Here is an 18,715-nt window from a genome sequence, read left to right on the forward strand (position 1 = left end):
CGGTTAACTGGGAATTTCAGCAAGATACGTTTATATTCCCCAAAACCAGAAGTGATAAAATTCTCTGAACTGTTGGTAACCACCTACAAGACTACACTGTCATAATCCAGAATCCAACACTTTGAATTTTCACTGCTGTGGAAACCTCACATATCTTCATTTAATTTGTTGGTTTCAGAAAGCTTGATTTGGATTGGTTGTGAATATGTATATATTATTAATATTTAGTTTTGTATGACCTGGAGCTTTCATGGTGACTTGATTTAATGAAGTTCTTTTGGGCTACCAGCAGTGTCAAGTTATAAAAAGGCAAGAAAACCAATGTTTCAAGAACCATCTCTGTCCTTGTCCTCAGGGTACTGATGTGGCTGTAGATCCAGTCTGTCATACATGTACCTGTCTTAAGCCCTATGTTCATGGCTAACCATTGTGGACTGGTAGTGGAGTCAAATGCTCTCTTTTGGCCCAGGTGTTTGCTTGGACAGCATTTTCATCACAGGATTCCAGGCCTGGCTCAACATGAAACCACTGTCTCTGTTGAAGTTATTGGTGTTGAGTCAAATGTCGGTTGCTTCCTTCGGAAGGCAGTCCATGTAACCTGCTGACTTGTGAAACATGGAGGTACTGCTAAAGTCAATGCGTTGCCCTTTGCCGATGCTGTGCTCCGCTACCGCAGACTTATCAGGTTGTTCGAGACGTGTATCTTATAGGTTCCTTTCGCCTGGTTTCAGTGGACCTCACCATCTGGGCTACATATATTTTGCCACATTCGCATGGAATTTCGTTCACATCAGGGACATTCAGACCAAACTCATCCTTGACAGGCCTGAGCATTGTATATTTTATTGTTCTTATTTAACCATGATGCATAATAACTAATCTTATTGCATGTGGTGAGCAGATGCATCTGAGTGTTGCTCAGAAGAGTTTTGGTTGGAACATGTGTGGTTTACATTTTACTTTTTAGTGTATGTTGTAAACTACAGTGTAGCCTGCTGTCATCAGCTAAGTCTTTTAGTGCATGTTTGAAACTGCAGTCCTGCTTGCTCACATCAGCCCAGTATTTTATCTTGCTGTTTTTCATATAAAGTCATTATTCAAGTTTGTGCATTTTCACATTTTTAGATGAGCCTTTTTAGATGTGTCTCATGCTGTAACGTGATCGAAGAACACTTTATGGGCTTGCCTGTGTCTGTTTGACTGTCACATTTTTGCAACGGTGGGATCTCCGATCACATTAGTGCAAGAATGATTTGTTGTCATTGTTAGAATACTTTGTGCAATATTGGCCTTAGATTCCAGTATGCAAGATGCATTAATGCTGGATTATATAGGGTATATCTTGTTATTTTGTAGTGTATGTGCTCGTGTGTGATGTTTCTTGATGGTGTATTCCAGGAACATGAAGAAGCATTAAGGTGGAAGTTTGCTACAGTTTGTGTGATTGATCTGATGCTAATAGGTGACACTACTGTGGGGGAATGGAGGCCTTAGTGTGCTGGACATGAGTATTGTCACACAACTTATGAAAGGAGGGTGCAGTTCAAGTTATGCTAGACTAAATTTGAATCCACAGTTTGTGAGCACCATGAATATTGTTTTTGGACAGTTTCCACCATGTAAGAACAGCATACATCAGTAGGACATATAGTTGAAACAAACAGGAAGATAAATTTAGAAGAAGAGACGAGGAATTAAAATCAGTAATGATTATCCATGATTCGGTGTATGTGCGTGTAAATGTGATATCAATTTAGGTTTAAGAAAGATAACAGCTTGCTAGGTGCTACATAAACACCATTGTTTCTTGGGTTACATTTTGCAACTGCTGCACAAATTTGAGTCAGGAGATCATAGCATGAGACACTAAAGGTCTGATCATTACACAGTTTTTGCAAAGAATAATTTTCAGTTGAAGTTGTCACCTTCCATACCTTGAGGAATGTCTAAGTTAATGTCTTGAACCTATGAAGTAAAGAATTATATCTGCAGTTGAGTTTGCTTCTACTCTAAGTGTTCTCGTGGCTATAAAAAGGCATTGTAATAATGGCTAGACAGAGTGATGAATGAGGCTCACACATTAAACTGTAATAGCCACGCAGGTAAATTATCACAGTTTTGTCTTTAATTTTATGTTTATTTTATGTTCCTGGAATGTGCTGTATGAAGTAGCAAACCTTTAAAACCACACTATTTTTTACACATTCATTCTCAGTAATCAATTTAAGCTATGTTGAGTGAATAGAAGACATAAAAATTATATATTGTCAAAGAGCATAAAGAGAAAATGTGCCATTGCATAGCAATCTTTGGCTTCATTACTCTAGTTATATAAGCAAACAAGTACTACATCAGTTGGCTGAATCACTTGGAAAGAAGATACAAATGAAAATGCCATTGAGGAGAAAGTATAATTAAATGAGATTTGAGGTTTTCACAGCAGCAATGATAACGATGTTCTTCTTGATTTTAATGGCATGTGGACTTGTTTGTAGATACCAGTGTTTTGGAGAAATGTACTGTCACCATCTTCAGGTCTAAAGTGATGATGCTGGCAATCAGAGAAATTATGGTGACAGGAAGGGAAGTCCGAAGGAATGGGTCAATCAGAGATGGCAGTCAGGACAGAATGACGTAGAGTTTGAGCTGTGCCAATAGTGAGACACTTTATGTAGGGTTCAGAGGAGTGGGGGGGGGGCAGATTTAGGGTGGGAGAGAAGAAAGCCCTTTCCAGGGCCATAGGATAAGGTTGACTTCTTCTCTTCTACCCTCACCCCTCTTTGACCAAGCTCAGTTTCTACCTCGTTTTATCTTAATTGGCCCATTTCTTCAGACTTCCCTTCCTGCCTCTCTGATTCCCAGCATTATCACTTCAGCCCTGAAGATGGAGACAGTATGTTGGCATCAATTAATCAGTCAACATGGTATTAAAACCCAGAACAACAGCATCATTGTATAATTATATATGATTTTGTCTTACTTTGTATTACTCCACGCTTTGCTCTTGTGCATTGATGTGTATCGTATGTGTGAAATCTCTTTGTTTTTTTTTATTACTTTTCCATGAAACATGAAGACAGTTCCTTCAGATGGTGTTAAAGACATTAGACCGGTGGGAAAACAAGCATGTTTGGCAAGCTACTTGGAAACAGAGGAAACAAGCTTAACACCTGAAGTATGTGAAGTTTGGTCAGCTGCGTCTGCGTCTCGTTCTTCTGCGATTGATGACGATAAACTACGTAAATATCGCCACTTTCAGCTTTCTTGGTTGCAGAGGGATGAGCTAAAGGACTGGCTTGTTTATGATTCTTCAACTGACATTGTGAAGTGCAGTGTGTGTAGTACTTGGAAAAGCAATTATGGTTCAAAATTTGTAACTGGATTCTCTAAGCCATTTAAACTGGAAACTTTAAAGATACATGCAAAATCACATAAGCATATGAATTCTTTAAGAAATCTAAGTCTTTTGAAGTCTGAGATGACACCATAAGGGTGTAAGGACCTCCCTATCCTAAATGTAGAACTTGTTAGGTACTCTTTGTCTGAAACTATTGTAGGTGGAAGTCTTAAATTTTAGTATACACCGAACAGACCCTGTAAACATAATAAACTTAAGCTTTGTTTTGAGATGGAATTTTTTAATTCTTACTTTTAGTGCAATTTTACATGATATTAGTTTTTTTGTTCAAACTTCACCAAACCCTCATCTTTACTGATTCTTGTGGTTTGTATGGTGTATAACATACCCAGTGTAATGTAAAATTCTAGTTATTATACAGTGAGTGATATTTGAGAATATATATTTGAAATTATGGAAATTGTTTGTAAAGTTTCCATTACTTTAAAGGCAAGGTAATTTATCATCTATGTTAATGCATCTCTGCGCCATGTTCAGTGTTATCTGAGTTTTCATCCTTTCCCTCTTTATCTAGCAGGGTGCTCTTGGTTGATATATTTCATAGGCCAGTTTTGCCATTGTCTCTGATTCTGCACTTGGCATCTTTGGATTGTTCCCAACAGATATTTCAAGTTCTTTTAGGACCTTTATTTTAGACAAGTTTCCTTCATTGACAGAACTAACCTGAGTCTGTAATGCCATTGCGTTGAGTCCACAAAAGCTATTTTTGGGAGTTGTGACCCTGCGGCAGTCTGATTTTTGGGTCCTTTCATGGAGACAATTTATAAGTAAATGAGGACGAGCTATGTATCTTTGTAAATAGGCTGTATCTCTGTCGGTACAACTTGTAGCAATGAATTCTTATCTTCCTGTGGACTGTCAGTAACATCTCCATGGTTGAACTTACAGCACAGTTTGTGGCATAAACCATGTTGAAACAGCTAGCTGTATGTTGAAAGTTTGCAGAACTGAATGGCGTCGATAGCTCTGGATGCATTCTTGCCATTGTGCAGGTTGTTTGCACTGACAATATTATTACTGCAGATCATTAATTACTTCTTCTTGGTCAGTTTCATCTTCCTGAACTGAATCCTCATTTGCTTTTCAGTGTATCCATGCATCCAGACTTGATTTATACATATTCATGTGGTTTTGTTTCTACCATTTTCTTGAAAGCATTGGAATATTTTGTCACTATTGTACTTTGTGTATGACATACCTCTGAATGCACAAAAATTGTAGAGCTCCAGCTAACTCTATCTCCACGAGAACCTTCAAAACTAAAATAGACTGGCAGACATGTTCTGTACGAGCTTTGGCCTAACAGATATGTGAAACAGACAATATCTAGAACTCAACCAGTATCCATGCTGGTAGCAACCATAATACTATGGAGGGAAGAATGTTTCTGGTTCTGCCATGTACCCTAATTTTCTTAACTGCTTCAGCAGCTGCGTTTTTCAAAGATGTCTGGGCAACTATTTCTAGAGTATTCAGCTTGCACTTCTATAATCTGTAAAAATCTGCTTTCTTCAGGAAAGCTAATGGTCTAATTATAATACATACAAATTACTGTGAAATGGCCCATTACTTTAGAAGGACATAATGTAATAGAGAAAGTACTTCATGCACTTTGTTAAATGTTATTATAAATTAGTTTTTTAAACTGTTAGATCACATTTCTGGGTCATTTTTATAGGTTGAGGAGAGGGTCTCAAACTTCTCATTCACATCAAAGGAGCGTCAGACTAAATGATTTTGAGAGTAGCCAGAAAAGCATTGGTGATGGTGATGATGGTAGTGACAGTTCTAACACAGTACCTCTCCTCAAGCTTCTCCTTTTCCAGTGGATTGTTACCTGTGCACAAATATCTTAATTGTAATAATTCTCAAATTTAAGTTTCAGGGAGTTTGAAAGCCACATTTAGAATCACAGTTAACACGTAACATTTCAAATTTATAGCTAGCCTGTCAAGAGCACATACAGAACCTTTGTCTTTATTTTGTCTGAGGCATTTGTTTCATGGTTATTGTGGAACTACATTTCCCTCCAGATTTCATTTGCTTAGGTATATTTCTTCCATTCAACTCAATAAATAAAATGTGCCCAGTAGACAATCTCAGACTTAACCATGTTGTAACAATGAGTACATGTGATATTCACTTGTTCAGCAAAGTAGCCAGTACATGGAAACCTTTTCAGCAAGCGCATTACATTTAGAAGTAATATACATAGAGCTACCTAGATATGCCCGCTATTTAAATGCCGTAATTGTTAAAAGTAACTGATTTAATTCAAAGTTTTAGGGACAAGTTTTACCTTTATATGTAAGTAAATATCCAGTTGCTGAGATAGAAGTACAGAATAATGTGATGCAAATATTGAAAAATCACCTTCATTCAGTATTAGGATTAGGAAAAAATTTTGCTGGTCTGGACAGAACAATTATAGATAATGTTCTGTTCTGTAGCATGAAAGAATGCTTGTGATATAAATACTGTGGACAAGTATATAAATCAAATAATATATTTGTAGAAGGTGTAACAGCACTGAAAGAATAAACTTTATTCTTAAATGTTATTGCTTTGTAATTTCTGGATTTGTTTATGATAGATGATGGTATAACCAAATTGTGTAGGAACAACTACACATAACCCCACACACATATATAAAAATGTAATAAAACACTTATAAAAAATAATGAAGATGGATGTAGCACCCATTGTATGAATGATATGGTCTTAATTCCCCTGTGAATGCAATTCTGATTTGTTACTGTTGTTCCCAGATGTTTGAAAGGATTTATTAGCTATATTTATTTAATGATTTTGTCCTGTTGTCTTGTGATAAGACATGAACATGTCCAAATTGACAGTCATCAGCATAGACCAGGAACTGATGTGTTTCACTCAGTTCTAATCCCTCAATGTTTTCTGGGGCTTTCGTGATGGCATGTCCCAAAGCAAAGTTGAAAAGCAATGGTGATAAAGCATCTCCGTGTTTCAGACCATTCTGTAGAAAAGGCGTCAGTAAAGTGTTTACCTATACAGGCTTTATTTTGTTGGTTTTATTTAATCACTTAATTAACCTAAGTAGTTTTATTGACACACCAAATTCAGTTAGAATGTTGTGTAATGTTTTTCTCCTAATCAAATTGTAGGCTTTCTTGAAGTGTGTGTGTAGATAATGTACATTTCCTTTGTAGTCCTACTTTTTTCTTCAGTATCTGACAAATGAAGTGTGTCTGATCAGTACTTGATGATTCATATAGAAATTAACATCATTGATCCCCAATAATCTTGTAAGGCTTCGCAGGTTTACGTTGCTGGTATGAATAAAAAGTCGTGATTGTAATGTAATGCCGCCTCCCCATAGAAATAAAGAAAATATGGTAGTAACAAAAGTATTATTCTTGTGTTGTTTTAGTACATGCTTCTTTGTACTGCGTATTTTGTAGGCATGTTTATAACCCATTGCTTCACAAAATTTTGTATGCCGAGTTACCATGAAACATCATCAAAGATACTGTAAATAAACTAGCAGAGTTGCACCCTAAATTGTTGAATTCTGAAATGTAGTGTACAGGGGCAAATGGTGAGAAGTAATTAAGTATTTATAAGAATTATGTGTGAATGAGAATTTATATTTACAATCTTCTAATCTTCTTAGCATAAGATATATTAAAAGTAATTGTTCTTGAGAATGTGTCATATGTTCTTTTATAAAATAAAAAAACAAAAGTTCTCTATAACAGTATTGATGGACCCATTGGTAATTCCTTTTATTTTAAAATGCCATTAAACTACAAATCAGTGGAATGCTTGTAGGTTTCCTTTTATTCCATTTGGAGGGGGAGGCTGTTCAGTTACATTTGGGGACATTTCTAGAGACTGTGTGCCTGGTAATGATTCAGAAGCTTATAGCACTGTGTACACAAGTCTCCGATGACAAGAGACACACTGCCAGCTGGTCTGCATAGAGTAACGTGCGCTCACAGCACATGTCCACAACAGTTTATTCATGGCTTGTTTTCATAATGCAGGATGCAGTAAATATCATCTTTAAAATTGTCATGTCTTTATCACACATAATTGTTTTAGTTGTAATTAAGAGCAGGTTAAATTTTGACAATACTAGCTGTTATTCAGTACAGAATCTTTCATATTTTTGTCTTGTACTTAAAAGTGCAGAGATTAAATTGTATAGAACTTATAATTTAATCTGGGGATTGTGATCTTCTGGGTTATGACGTTGTGTAGTCTTGTAGGTGGCCACCAGTGTTTTGTAGAAGCATTGCCTACATCTTCACTGAAGATGGAGATGGTATGTTCATCTGAAACTTTGGTAAATGCCTACATCATCCACACTCTCATCCCAGTGAGAACCTCAAATCTCATAATCTGTTTTATGTGTTAGTGAAAGTAGATCTCGGTTTGTTGACCTAAGGAAATAATGTGGAATCAGGTTTTTGAAGTCAGGGTGCTCAGGCAGATATTTGGACCTAAGAGGGGGGAAGTTTGAGGGGACTGAAGAAAACTGCATGATGAGGAGCCTCATGATCTGTGTTCTTCAGCGTGTAGTACCTACTCTAGAACTGAGAAATGCATACTATGTTTTAGTCAGAGAAATCCTGTGGGGTAGAAACTACAGGGAAGTAAATTGTTAGAAACATGGTTATACTTCCATTTTGTTGACGATACATATGCTGTGTTTAGTTCTTGGAGCTTCAAAAGGTGGGAAGATTGAAACTGCTAGCCGGACAAGATTGTGCAATGTACCATGAAGATTTTATTTTAAGGTTAAGAAAGTTTCTGCTTTGCTAGGAAAGTTTGTAACATTTGATGAAGGTTTGTTATTTGCATACATAGACTTGTCAATGTACCACAGCTGAACATGTTAGCCCGATGTTTATGAACGTTTGAATTGTTTTTGTATGTAAGACATACCCTTAATCCAGTGTGCACTATATTAGTAGTGTAAAGGTAATGTTATTCCTGGTGCTTAACTAAGTACAATGTCATGCATCGTTCAGCGGAAGTATGGCTCTGTGCATTCTTAATCTCAGCACTAAGTGGGGTTGGGTGGTCAGTTTCATGCCCTGTCCACTTTAATTCCCAGGAAGAACCCCAGTACCGATTCGGTAGGAGGCTGGGTGGGCTGCCGAACTGCTGTGGACATTGTGTGTTGAGAAAAATTCTGCCATGCCAGGATTTGAACCACGGTCATCTAGCCAATACCCCAGTTAGTATACTGACTGAGCAATTGTGACTTCTGCATTGTGTTGGTTTTTTCCTGAAATAGCCTTCAGTTTTAAATTTTTCTGCAGTTAACTACTCAAGTGTGCATTTTTGGTGTTTGAAGATTTTTTTAGTTAAAGTGACTAAAATTATATGAATTTTTTATTTTATCCACAGACATCATCACAGTGCAGTTACAAGTCCAGCCCTGCCTCAGTCCCAAAGTTAAACCCCATAACACCTGACATTGAAGAGGTTGTGGACATACCACCGTCTCCTCCTTCTATAAAGCAAGAGGTTGATCCAAGTCATTCAGAATATAAGGAGCCTTACATGAACATAGCAGACACGCTTTCCCTGCCGACAGTAAGTAAATGCATTGTTTATAATAGTAGTAGTAATAGTAAAGAAGTAGAGGTAGTTGCAGCAGTAGGAGTTATATGTTGGTGGTGGTCGTGGTGATGGTATTGTTGGTGTTGTTATTGTTGTTAGTAGTAGTATTCTGTGTTGTAATGACACTTCCTCATAAAGTAAGATAGGGAGATGTTAATGTCTAAGTGTGCCCACTTGTGAGGATGAAAATTGTAAGATACCTTGTACTGCAGACTAGTACTCTTGTGAATCATAGTTCATTTAATGGTAAAAAAAGCCATTATATATAAAAAACTAAAATGTATTTAATTTTTTAAACTAATTTTTGTAAATGACTAGCTTCTTAATTATGGAAACTCTTTGTGTATGCATTGATTTATTTGCTATAATGCATGGAATCTGTAATGAGGACTGTAAGTGCTAAATACAAATATGAGTTTTTTGAGATACTACTAGGTGTGTAAGAAACAAAATAGTAATGCCTTCCTGAAAAAAAAGATTGATGTTCTACTGAAGGGAGCGTAAAAATGGAGAGAAGATTCTCTAAACATTGCATCTTCCATCGTGGGACATATTACATTACTTGAAGTGATGGGATCAGTGAAGAAGGTGGTCAGCTAGTGGAAGAAGTTAGAAATTGTATTTCATACTAGTGCGTGCCAGTGTCAGAACCATTCATTGAAAATGCGGTGGTGAATAGAAGTTGAAAAATATTTGAATGAAATGGATTAAAAAGGACGAGTCAGCTTATACCAGACTTATAAGAGCAGAGCAAAACTGACAATATCCTTTCCTTCTCTGTTGACAGACAAATATGGAGATGGGAAGAGGAAAGAGTGATGAAACCATTGGCTGCTCAGCCATGTTGGAATCACGTCACACTATGGGCATGGAATCTCGTCACAGTTTGATGATGGACTCTCGTCAAAGTTCAGGCATGGAGTCGCGACAGGGTTTTGGCATGGGAATGCGTCACAGTTTGGGCATGGACCCAGGAACAAGTCAGATAGGAAACATACACACAAGCTGCCAAACACCAGGTGTTTTGAGGAAGTATCTAGTTGGTCAAAAAGTAGAACTTCCCAAGTTGCCAACTCCACTGACTGGCACATTTTCCTCTCATTTGCAAGCACCCATGGCTGTACCGTGGAGACCTGTGAAGCATAGCTTGAAATCATTTGTAAACCCAAGTCCAGGTTCATCTTCATCTGAAAACAATGGCTCATTTTTACCTCAAAGTGGTATAATGAGCACAAGAGCCAAAACTGTGGCTAGAACTTCACTGAGACAAGAAATCTCCGTCATTCAGCCACCACCCGCCAGATCTCGAAGCAGTCCCGCAAATTTGCCGGGACCAAGGAAAGGTGGCCGCTTCCGTCCTGGTTGGCTGGATACATATATTTGGTTGCAGTATGATGAGAGAATGAATATAATGTTTTGCAAATATTGTCGCAAGTGGAGCAGCACTGTACCTGACATCCGGACATCATTTGCAGATGGAAACAGTAACTTTCGTCTTGAAATAGTTAACCATCATGACAAGTGCAAAGCACACCGATTGTGTATGCAAAAGGAAGTTGAAACAGTAACTAAAACAGAACCTACATCTTAAAGTAAAGCAAAGTATAGTTGCTTTTTAAATTGTGAGAATACAGATTAGCAGTAATTTCTTATGGTTAAGATGTATTGTTGAAGAGTAACGGTATGTGATAAAATTCTGCTGTGGTTATTTATGAGTTGGGTGCTAAAGTACAGATTAAGAAGTTAACTAGATGTGATTGATTCAGGTTGTGATGGAATGAATGCTGCAAACCATTGTTACTGAAACAATGTTGCATTGATTGTTGTTGTGCCAAAATGAATTTTTCAAACCATTGTTACTAAAGATGATGTGACATTAAGGCATTCTACATACGTTAATGACCACAGATATTTATAAGGTTGGCTTAATAACTTACTTGTTGACACAGAATTTTAAATAGTGAAGTGTATGTACAAAATTAATAGTATTACTTAGAGGTGGGGGAAAATTGGCTAGGCAAAAAGTGCAAGGGAAATGAGTGTGTCTTATTTTTCTGTAATTTGTTGTTTGTTGGCTTACTGATTTCAATGTTCTGTGTTCGACAGACTATTTTATTTACTGAAAACATAATTTACAAGCATTTTTCACTTTTGAAATATACCAGTTACATATGCACAATATTAGTTGGTGTGTTAGCTTTCAAATGGACTTCTTTGAATATCCGACATCTGTAATGACAATAATTCAAATTTTGTATAAGTAACAAGAGCATTTGTGTAATATTGTTGAAAACAAAAATAGAGTTGTTTGCTATTGTTTTGTTGAATTCACCATTGTGTTGTTCAAACATTTAATGTAATTGACAAGTGCAGGCTGTGATTTTGTGTGGCCCTGATTGTTTGCAGAGACAGTACCTGAATTTTATTGTATTTGGTATAGAAACTTTAGGTAAAGCAAGCGCATTTCTTAAATGTGGTTCATATTATTTGGTCATCCTATTGTGATGCAAGAATATAAAATTTTTGGAAGACTACCACAAGAATTTATTGGGAAAATATTGTTAGGAGGCACTCAGTATTAAATTTTATAGTATTTATTTTTAAAATTAAAAGTATTGAGTTAGAGTCTACTTTGTGATTGTAATAATGGTTTGCAGTATGGAGTTTGTGATATACAAGCATTACAAAGATGTAATTTTTGTGAATTGAAAGATTGACATTGTACAATATAAATTCTATATTTTTATGTGGTGTAAATGTAGGAGAGGGAAATTATCGGGTGTATTTTTTAAATGGAATTAATTTTTTCCTCGTATTTAATGTCCTACTTCAATTAATGTGTATAGCATTTAGTTGTGCCGTGCTTTCAGAATGTATTTGCAGTTTTTCTCTGTTTGCTGTAATACAAACCCCATGAGCTTAAATACTCAAGTGATACTGCAGGAACAAGAATACGGGTTTACTAATGATAGGAACAGAGAGGTTGGTTGGTGAGGATGAAGTTTGATTGTAGTTTTTGTAAAAGTTAGCACAGGCCTAAATGTAAGTGTATAAAGGCTTTCCATAGTTTAAAAAATGATGCATCATTTCTTTGTGTAATGTGCAGAAACATTTCTTTCAGCTCACGAGTTCTATCAAATTTTAGTAACCGCTTGTTCCGTTAGAGGAAGATTTCTTACTATGAGGGCTTTTCAGATTTGACCAGAATTTTTATCTCTGCATGTCAGTGAATAATTACCTTTTCATATTAGGCACAGGCCTCTTTGGGTACTCCTTCATGAATACTCTTGTCCTGTCCCTGCAAAACATAATTATTTTAGGTTAGGTTCATATCCAATGAATAAATAAAAAAACATTGAAAATTCTGTGTCAGATTTGAACTGCTTACATCTGTTATGTTCTGTGCATTGTTCTTTAATAACAGCATTTTTACATGTAATTAAAAAAGTCTCCTGTAAATCCAGTACATACGAGATAGGTTTGAGTCAGGCTGATATGAAATCTTTCATATTTTAGCATTTAATAACAGTACCTGGCCGGAACCTGACAGAACTGTGTTGTCAAGTGTACATATTGCAGTAATACAATTTTCAAGATAATATTGTATATAATATGTTTAAAAAGGGGGAAAAGCCTGTTGAGATGAACAGAAAAATTAAAATGTTAACACTTTGAGCCCTGGCCATTTTGTGCACAAAATACCCTAGTTCCTGGACATTTTAAACATGCAACAAAAAATCACTACAAATATTGTGTTTGTTCATATGTGTGTGATAGGAGAGTAAAATACAGAAGTTTTATTTTGTGTTCTTCATAGTTATTAATAAGAGAATACTGAACAAAACTAATATAGCTAAGAGAATATAAAATAATTTCTTGCATCAATGACTAAGTGCTAAAGTGACATACAGATACAGCAAAAGTCCTGGTTTGACATAGGCACATAGTTACGAGTACATGTGCAGTAATTATAAAATATTAATGAAATTATAGTATACTTTTCTTTCCTAGGTTGCCCATTTTCTTACATCAGGGCTGTGGAGATATGTGCAGTGCTTCAGTTAGCAGTTTCTAAAGTGCATAATATTCCCCAAATTTAATTCTAAAACTAAATATATAAATTTCCTGTACGAGATTATAGGGTACTTATGTTTCAAACAAAAATCATTGGGTTTTATGTGAAAACCCTCAAGACATTGTCACTGGTACTCAGAATATCAGAAGAACTTGATAAAATTATAACCCTAAATTTCTGAAATAAGTAATTTCTCATATTATAACATGACTACATTTTATATACACCTCTTTTTAGTATCGAAGTTGCCATTGCATTTATTATTAAATGAGCCAGAGAAACCCAAAATGACAAAGTTATGCAAAAATTAAATTCTTTCTAGAAAAGAAATACTTGAAATGTGTTTACAATGTGTATGATATTTGCAGCAAATTTGGACTACATTGAATTTTATGCATAGAGCTTCAAAAATATGGACCTTCATTCTGTATCACTTGTTTTGCTTCTGTTCATGATCCTACTGATCAATCATGAACTGCCCTCTCACACAATTATTTATTACTCAGAACATCACTATACATCTGCATCTATATAATTCTCTCTCACTTTCTGGAACCAAAATGTTCTTCTGCTCAGAGCCTGAATCACTCAAAATCGTACTAATATTAGTTCTTTCAAGAATTCTGGATTGCTTACATTTCATGCGTGTGGGATTGAGGATCTTAGTTGGGTCTCTGTTTATCCATGGTAAAACAGGAACACAAATTGTTAAGTGTGATATTACTTAATTATCAAACCAGACAGTCATCTCTATAGTCATTGTTATGGCTTTAAATTATATGATCTAAGCATATGTCATAAAGCAGAGAACTAGGCTCGTGAATGTAGTGTGTATTATATTCACTTTGGATCTGTTTAGAAGAAGGCACAGTAAACATTATGTGAAGTTATGCAACATTTATTGGATACAAAATGGAGTAAAAGAGTAACCTACATGATAGGATCAAAATTTCACGTTTAAAGATCAAAAATGATTATTTCTTCAATTTTAAAAATTGTGATCTATGTGTTATTGCATTGCATGGACTTTGAGACCATAATGTGTATGCTTATGTGAGATGGTGGTCTAGATGTTAGTATTGTTCTAGGTTGTGACATTATGTGAACCTGTCTGTGGATACCATACCAACGTTTTGGAGAAACATATTGCTTGAAGATAGAGACAGCATGTTTCTCCAAAAAATTGGTGTCCACCTACAAGTCCGCGTGATGTAACGACCCAGAAAAGCAATGTTGATAACATCAATAGGACTCAAGGTGTTAATATAATTTTCATATTTGTTGTCTCTATTTACAGTGGAAGTTGATCCTTGCTGTAAAAATACAAATATGACTCAAAATGAAATTATACAGAAGAAAGGGGTGAAGTTTAGGCATATTAGTTAAGCTACTTATAATAAATGGTGATTTGGCTTGTACACAATGATATTTGATGGTCTCAGCAATGAGTATGATGATGGCTTGCCATCTTCTGGGTCGTTGTGCTGTGTGGTCTGGTATAAGTGTACCGATGTTTTAGAGGAACTTGCTGCCTTCATTGCCAGGGCAGTGAGCAGGAAGCATCTTTGAAGCATTATCAAATTTCTGCCAGAATACATGGTGTGACAACACAGAACACAGCCATCCTTATACCTTGTGCATGTTTGAGCAGTAACTTCAAAGCAATTTACCTGAGCATTGCCTCATCAGATGAAGTATCTGTAGAGAGTCTGTGTGTAATTAGTTTCTAACATGACTTATATAAACTAGGCGTATCCCCAAGAGATAAAAATATGCTTACTGTATGTATAAAACAGTTGTTAACAATCTTGGTGGAGAGGTTAACTGAAGTGTGGATTATATAGACACTGAAAACAAAGATGGACAACATTCTCAGTGTAGTTTTTAAGTCATAAGTCATAAATAATATATTTTAGATTTTTTAACGTTCCAGCTGGTGAATGCTATTACAAATACACCATTATTTAGTATGTTATTTTGTTCTTGAAGGTACTTGAAGTTAACAGAAGGTTTTTAACTGTAGAGCTGAATCAGATATATTTTATTGTCTTCATGAAGATGAGAATTGAAACAGTTGTATATAAGTGTCAATGTATGTACATATCCAATGACCAGTAGGATTGTGTACAAAATATGCAAATTCTTATCAGTAGGTTTCCACAAATGACATTCAATGCATAAGTTCAGCTTTCACCTGAAAGCCAGTAATACAAAATCTGCAGATGTTTTGACCTAGGATGTATTGATTCATTGGTTTTTGGAGTGTGTAATAAATGGCAGTGTTTAGATTTCAGATTAGAGCATTTGGACTTGATTTTATTGCATTGGTCTCTAAGGACATGATTACAGTTTTAAAGAAAATCTTCATAAGCTAATTTGCATTCCATGATAAATATTATTTTTCAAATACTCAAAGATTACAAACACTCGCAGAATGCTAATGGTGCACAAAAGAAAATACTGTACTTGTCATGGTTTGCTCTGTACTTGTACACAGAAACTGGCTGGTACATGTTAATGGTGAAAAGATCATTACTATGTTATCCTGGTCATAAAAATGCATGGAATTTGATATTAAGGCATTTTTGCAGGGATAAATCATCACCACTAAATTTTGAGTCAGGCAAATCTTTATAAGAGAGCCAAAGAAGATTTGTCCATCCCACCCTGTTTCTCCAAAATGGTGCGTTATGTAGAAAAAAGGCAAATACAGAAACATTTTTCTTTTGGAGAGACAAAATTGGCATTTATGTGTTGAACATTTGGGACGGGAGTATCCAGAAACTTGGACAGCAGATATTTAAACTACTCCCAGACAGTGCAGAATAAAAAAATACATAACAGCCAGACATTGCCAGTATTATATGCTGCTGCATTCTTATCCCCCCCCCAAGTTATGCAGAATGGCCATTCTGTCTGAAAGGCCCAGTCTTTATCTCTAATGTTTTCACCACTGAGAAATGTATTCTTTTAAATTCTTTTGTAATAGTTATATGAGATATTAATTTTGAGGAAATGAGGAAAGGCTTGAGTGCTTTCAGTATAAATTAATAAATCCAGGAAGTGATGTGTGTGACAGAATTCTTGAATTGCAGATGGGATTAAGTAGTGGACTGAGCAGGCAATCGTTGTGGGTGTATGTGCTGTTACCTTTAGTGGCTGGACCTTGGTTGTTTAATACACCAAAAATTTTGCAGGTGGAAAGAATTTGTTAAACAGCTAGTGTACAGGTAGAGAAACACTTGGAAGTCAGAAATGAGAGTTGAAAGACTTAACACGCTTTGCCCTGCATACCATGCAGCCATTTCAAACTGTTTTGAAAATGGTATTCTTTACAATTTTATTTTGAGGGGCTTAAATTTTCTGCTGTTTTAGAAATATTTCTGGAAATGTTTGTGGCATGACATGGTGAGAATTGTGGTCTCTCACATTTAGGGAATAACACAGATTTAGGTAGTTTGAGAGCAGGATGCTGAGGGATGTGTTTGGACCTTAGAGGGAAGAAATTATGGTAGACTGTCTGAGGGGTGAACTGCATAATGAGGAGCTCCATGAGTTTTGCTCTTCAATAGATCTAATTAGTGTGATCAAATGAAAAGGAAGAAGTGGGTGGCATATGCAGCGGACATGGGGAACTTGAAAGATGTGCACAATAATATTTCGTTTGGGTAACCTGAAGGGAAGAGACCACTCCGAAGAGACAGAATAGCTGGGGAGGATAATGTTACAGTGAATCTTTGGGGTATTGGGTTTTGGTGGTATGGATTGCGTTCATCTGGCTCATTAGGACCATTGGCAACACAGTAATGAACCTTTGAGTTCCATAAAATTCAGGGAATTTATTGAGTAGCTGAGCATGCAGTAAGGACCCTGTTCCACAAAGTTGGATAGTTCGGTGGTGAAATTCGGTGACGTAACCTGAATGCACGTTGTTGTGTACTTGAAATTAACCCTTAAATGCCATGCCCACTCCATTTAAAACACTAATGTGTGATGCTGTCAGCTGATTTACTTTCCCTTCTTTTAATTGTGCCATGTTCTGCTACATTTAGAGGAGCAATGTGTGACGCCCCATGTGTCATACATGAGAGGGTACACTACGTACTTGGTGCACCCATGGGTTATTTCTTTAGCCCTTTTGTTTATTCCCACAAATCATGCACATTTTAATGCATGTTAGGTTAATCCCAAATTTTTGTTTTAATAGTGCATAATTAAATAGTTCTTACTTGGTAACTAGTGGCTTGATATAATTTTTACGTGTATGTTTTATGTATGTGTTCATGCGTGTCTGTAGAAATTGTGCAACATTTTTATACTGTTTTAGTTTGTAGCAGAACTTATTAGTAAATATTAAAAAATATTTTCAAAATTGTATAAAGCACCATAATAAGCAATGGAATTTTTTGTTACTTCTATACATTCAAGACTTGTAAACAAATGAGCTGTAAATTGTAAGGAGGACTACATTTGGCAATTTTTAGAACAAAGAAATGGGAATCTTTCCTTCTGAGGTACTCCCCAAGTAATGCATAAGAAGTCTGTCATCATACATTATAATTTAGATATAATTACAGTTGTAGTTGGGAGCATTATGCTGATTGGTTCTAATTTCTTTTACAGTTGTAGATTTTGTTTTATGTTTGGTGTCCATCTTGAGGGCCAGGTAACCTGATAATATTGAGTATCAAAAACATATCATTTTGTACAGAGTGTGTGTCCTGTTTTGTATGTGAAAGATGCCTTGTTTTAACATTTATTAAGGCTTAGGTATATTCAGTGGGGTTTTCTAAATTCCTCCAAGTTAATGATGAGATAAAACTTTAACTTAGGTTTACATTTCTTTCCCTGTGTTCCTTTAATTTGTCTATAAGAGACATCTTTTTTTCAACACTACAGACCTCTATATTTGTCATTAAACTCGTTAAATTTGCCTTATTTTGGTAAGCAGTTGTCTATAAGAGATTTTGTTGTTGGTATGTATTGAAATACAATGTATGATAATAAAGAATTTAAGAAACCTTGTCTGACATCCGCCTGGTATGCAAGTAGTAACAAACACAATTAATCCAGAAACCAAGAATTGAGGATATTAATTATGTGTACAGATTCTGAAAGAAATTTGTTGTTACATAATGTAAATGTAAACGGAGAGTAGTTTATGGGTTCGTGTGTAACTGGTATCTATTTGAGTATGTGGCCAGAAATGGGCTTAATGTTTTTGCTTAAGTCTGGAGATCACTATGATTAGTTAATTTTTGGGCACATTGGCTGTGATAGTTACTTGTGCCTATTGAGCATGTTGAAGTTTATGTATGAAATGAGTTGTCTTAGAGCGTTAATACTGTATATGCACATTATTTTGTCGAAGCTGAAAGACTCTGTTTTCGGCAGTGCTGGTTGAATAATGCAACAGCTAATCTTCTGAAATACTATTATTGTACAACTGAAGTATCCTAATTGACAATCTTTGAAGGTAGAATTATTTTTTGTCTATAGTTCATAATTAGTACCTATATTATGTAATGAATCAGAATTACTTCTGTCATTCTTAAATGTTGTTACATCTATATTAATATTGTTGCTTGGCATGGCTGTTTATAGCTTTCATG

General features: G+C 35.7%; 1 protein-coding gene across 3 annotated transcripts in view; it reads left to right on the top strand.

Annotated features, from left to right (window-relative positions):
• The window catches only part of fru (sex determination protein fruitless), an 86,840-nt gene that overhangs the window by 9,223 nt on the left and 58,902 nt on the right, over positions 1-18,715 (top strand). For 2 of the 3 annotated variants that reach the window (XM_022065949.2, XM_022065950.2), the window contains exon 3: positions 8,813-9,001. In XM_022065949.2, coding sequence (XP_021921641.2) covers positions 8,813-9,001 — 189 coding nt within the window. Of the gene's footprint in view, positions 1-8,812; positions 9,002-9,815; positions 18,129-18,715 lie in introns of those variants that run through there. The other variant, XM_087344045.1, reaches the window with a different exon arrangement.

The sequence above is a fragment of the Zootermopsis nevadensis genome, unplaced genomic scaffold (genome assembly GCF_977971745.1).
Source record: "Zootermopsis nevadensis isolate Lab colony 2312 unplaced genomic scaffold, Znev_1.0 Znev_ptg000007l, whole genome shotgun sequence".
NCBI lineage: Eukaryota > Metazoa > Arthropoda > Insecta > Blattodea > Termopsidae > Zootermopsis > Zootermopsis nevadensis.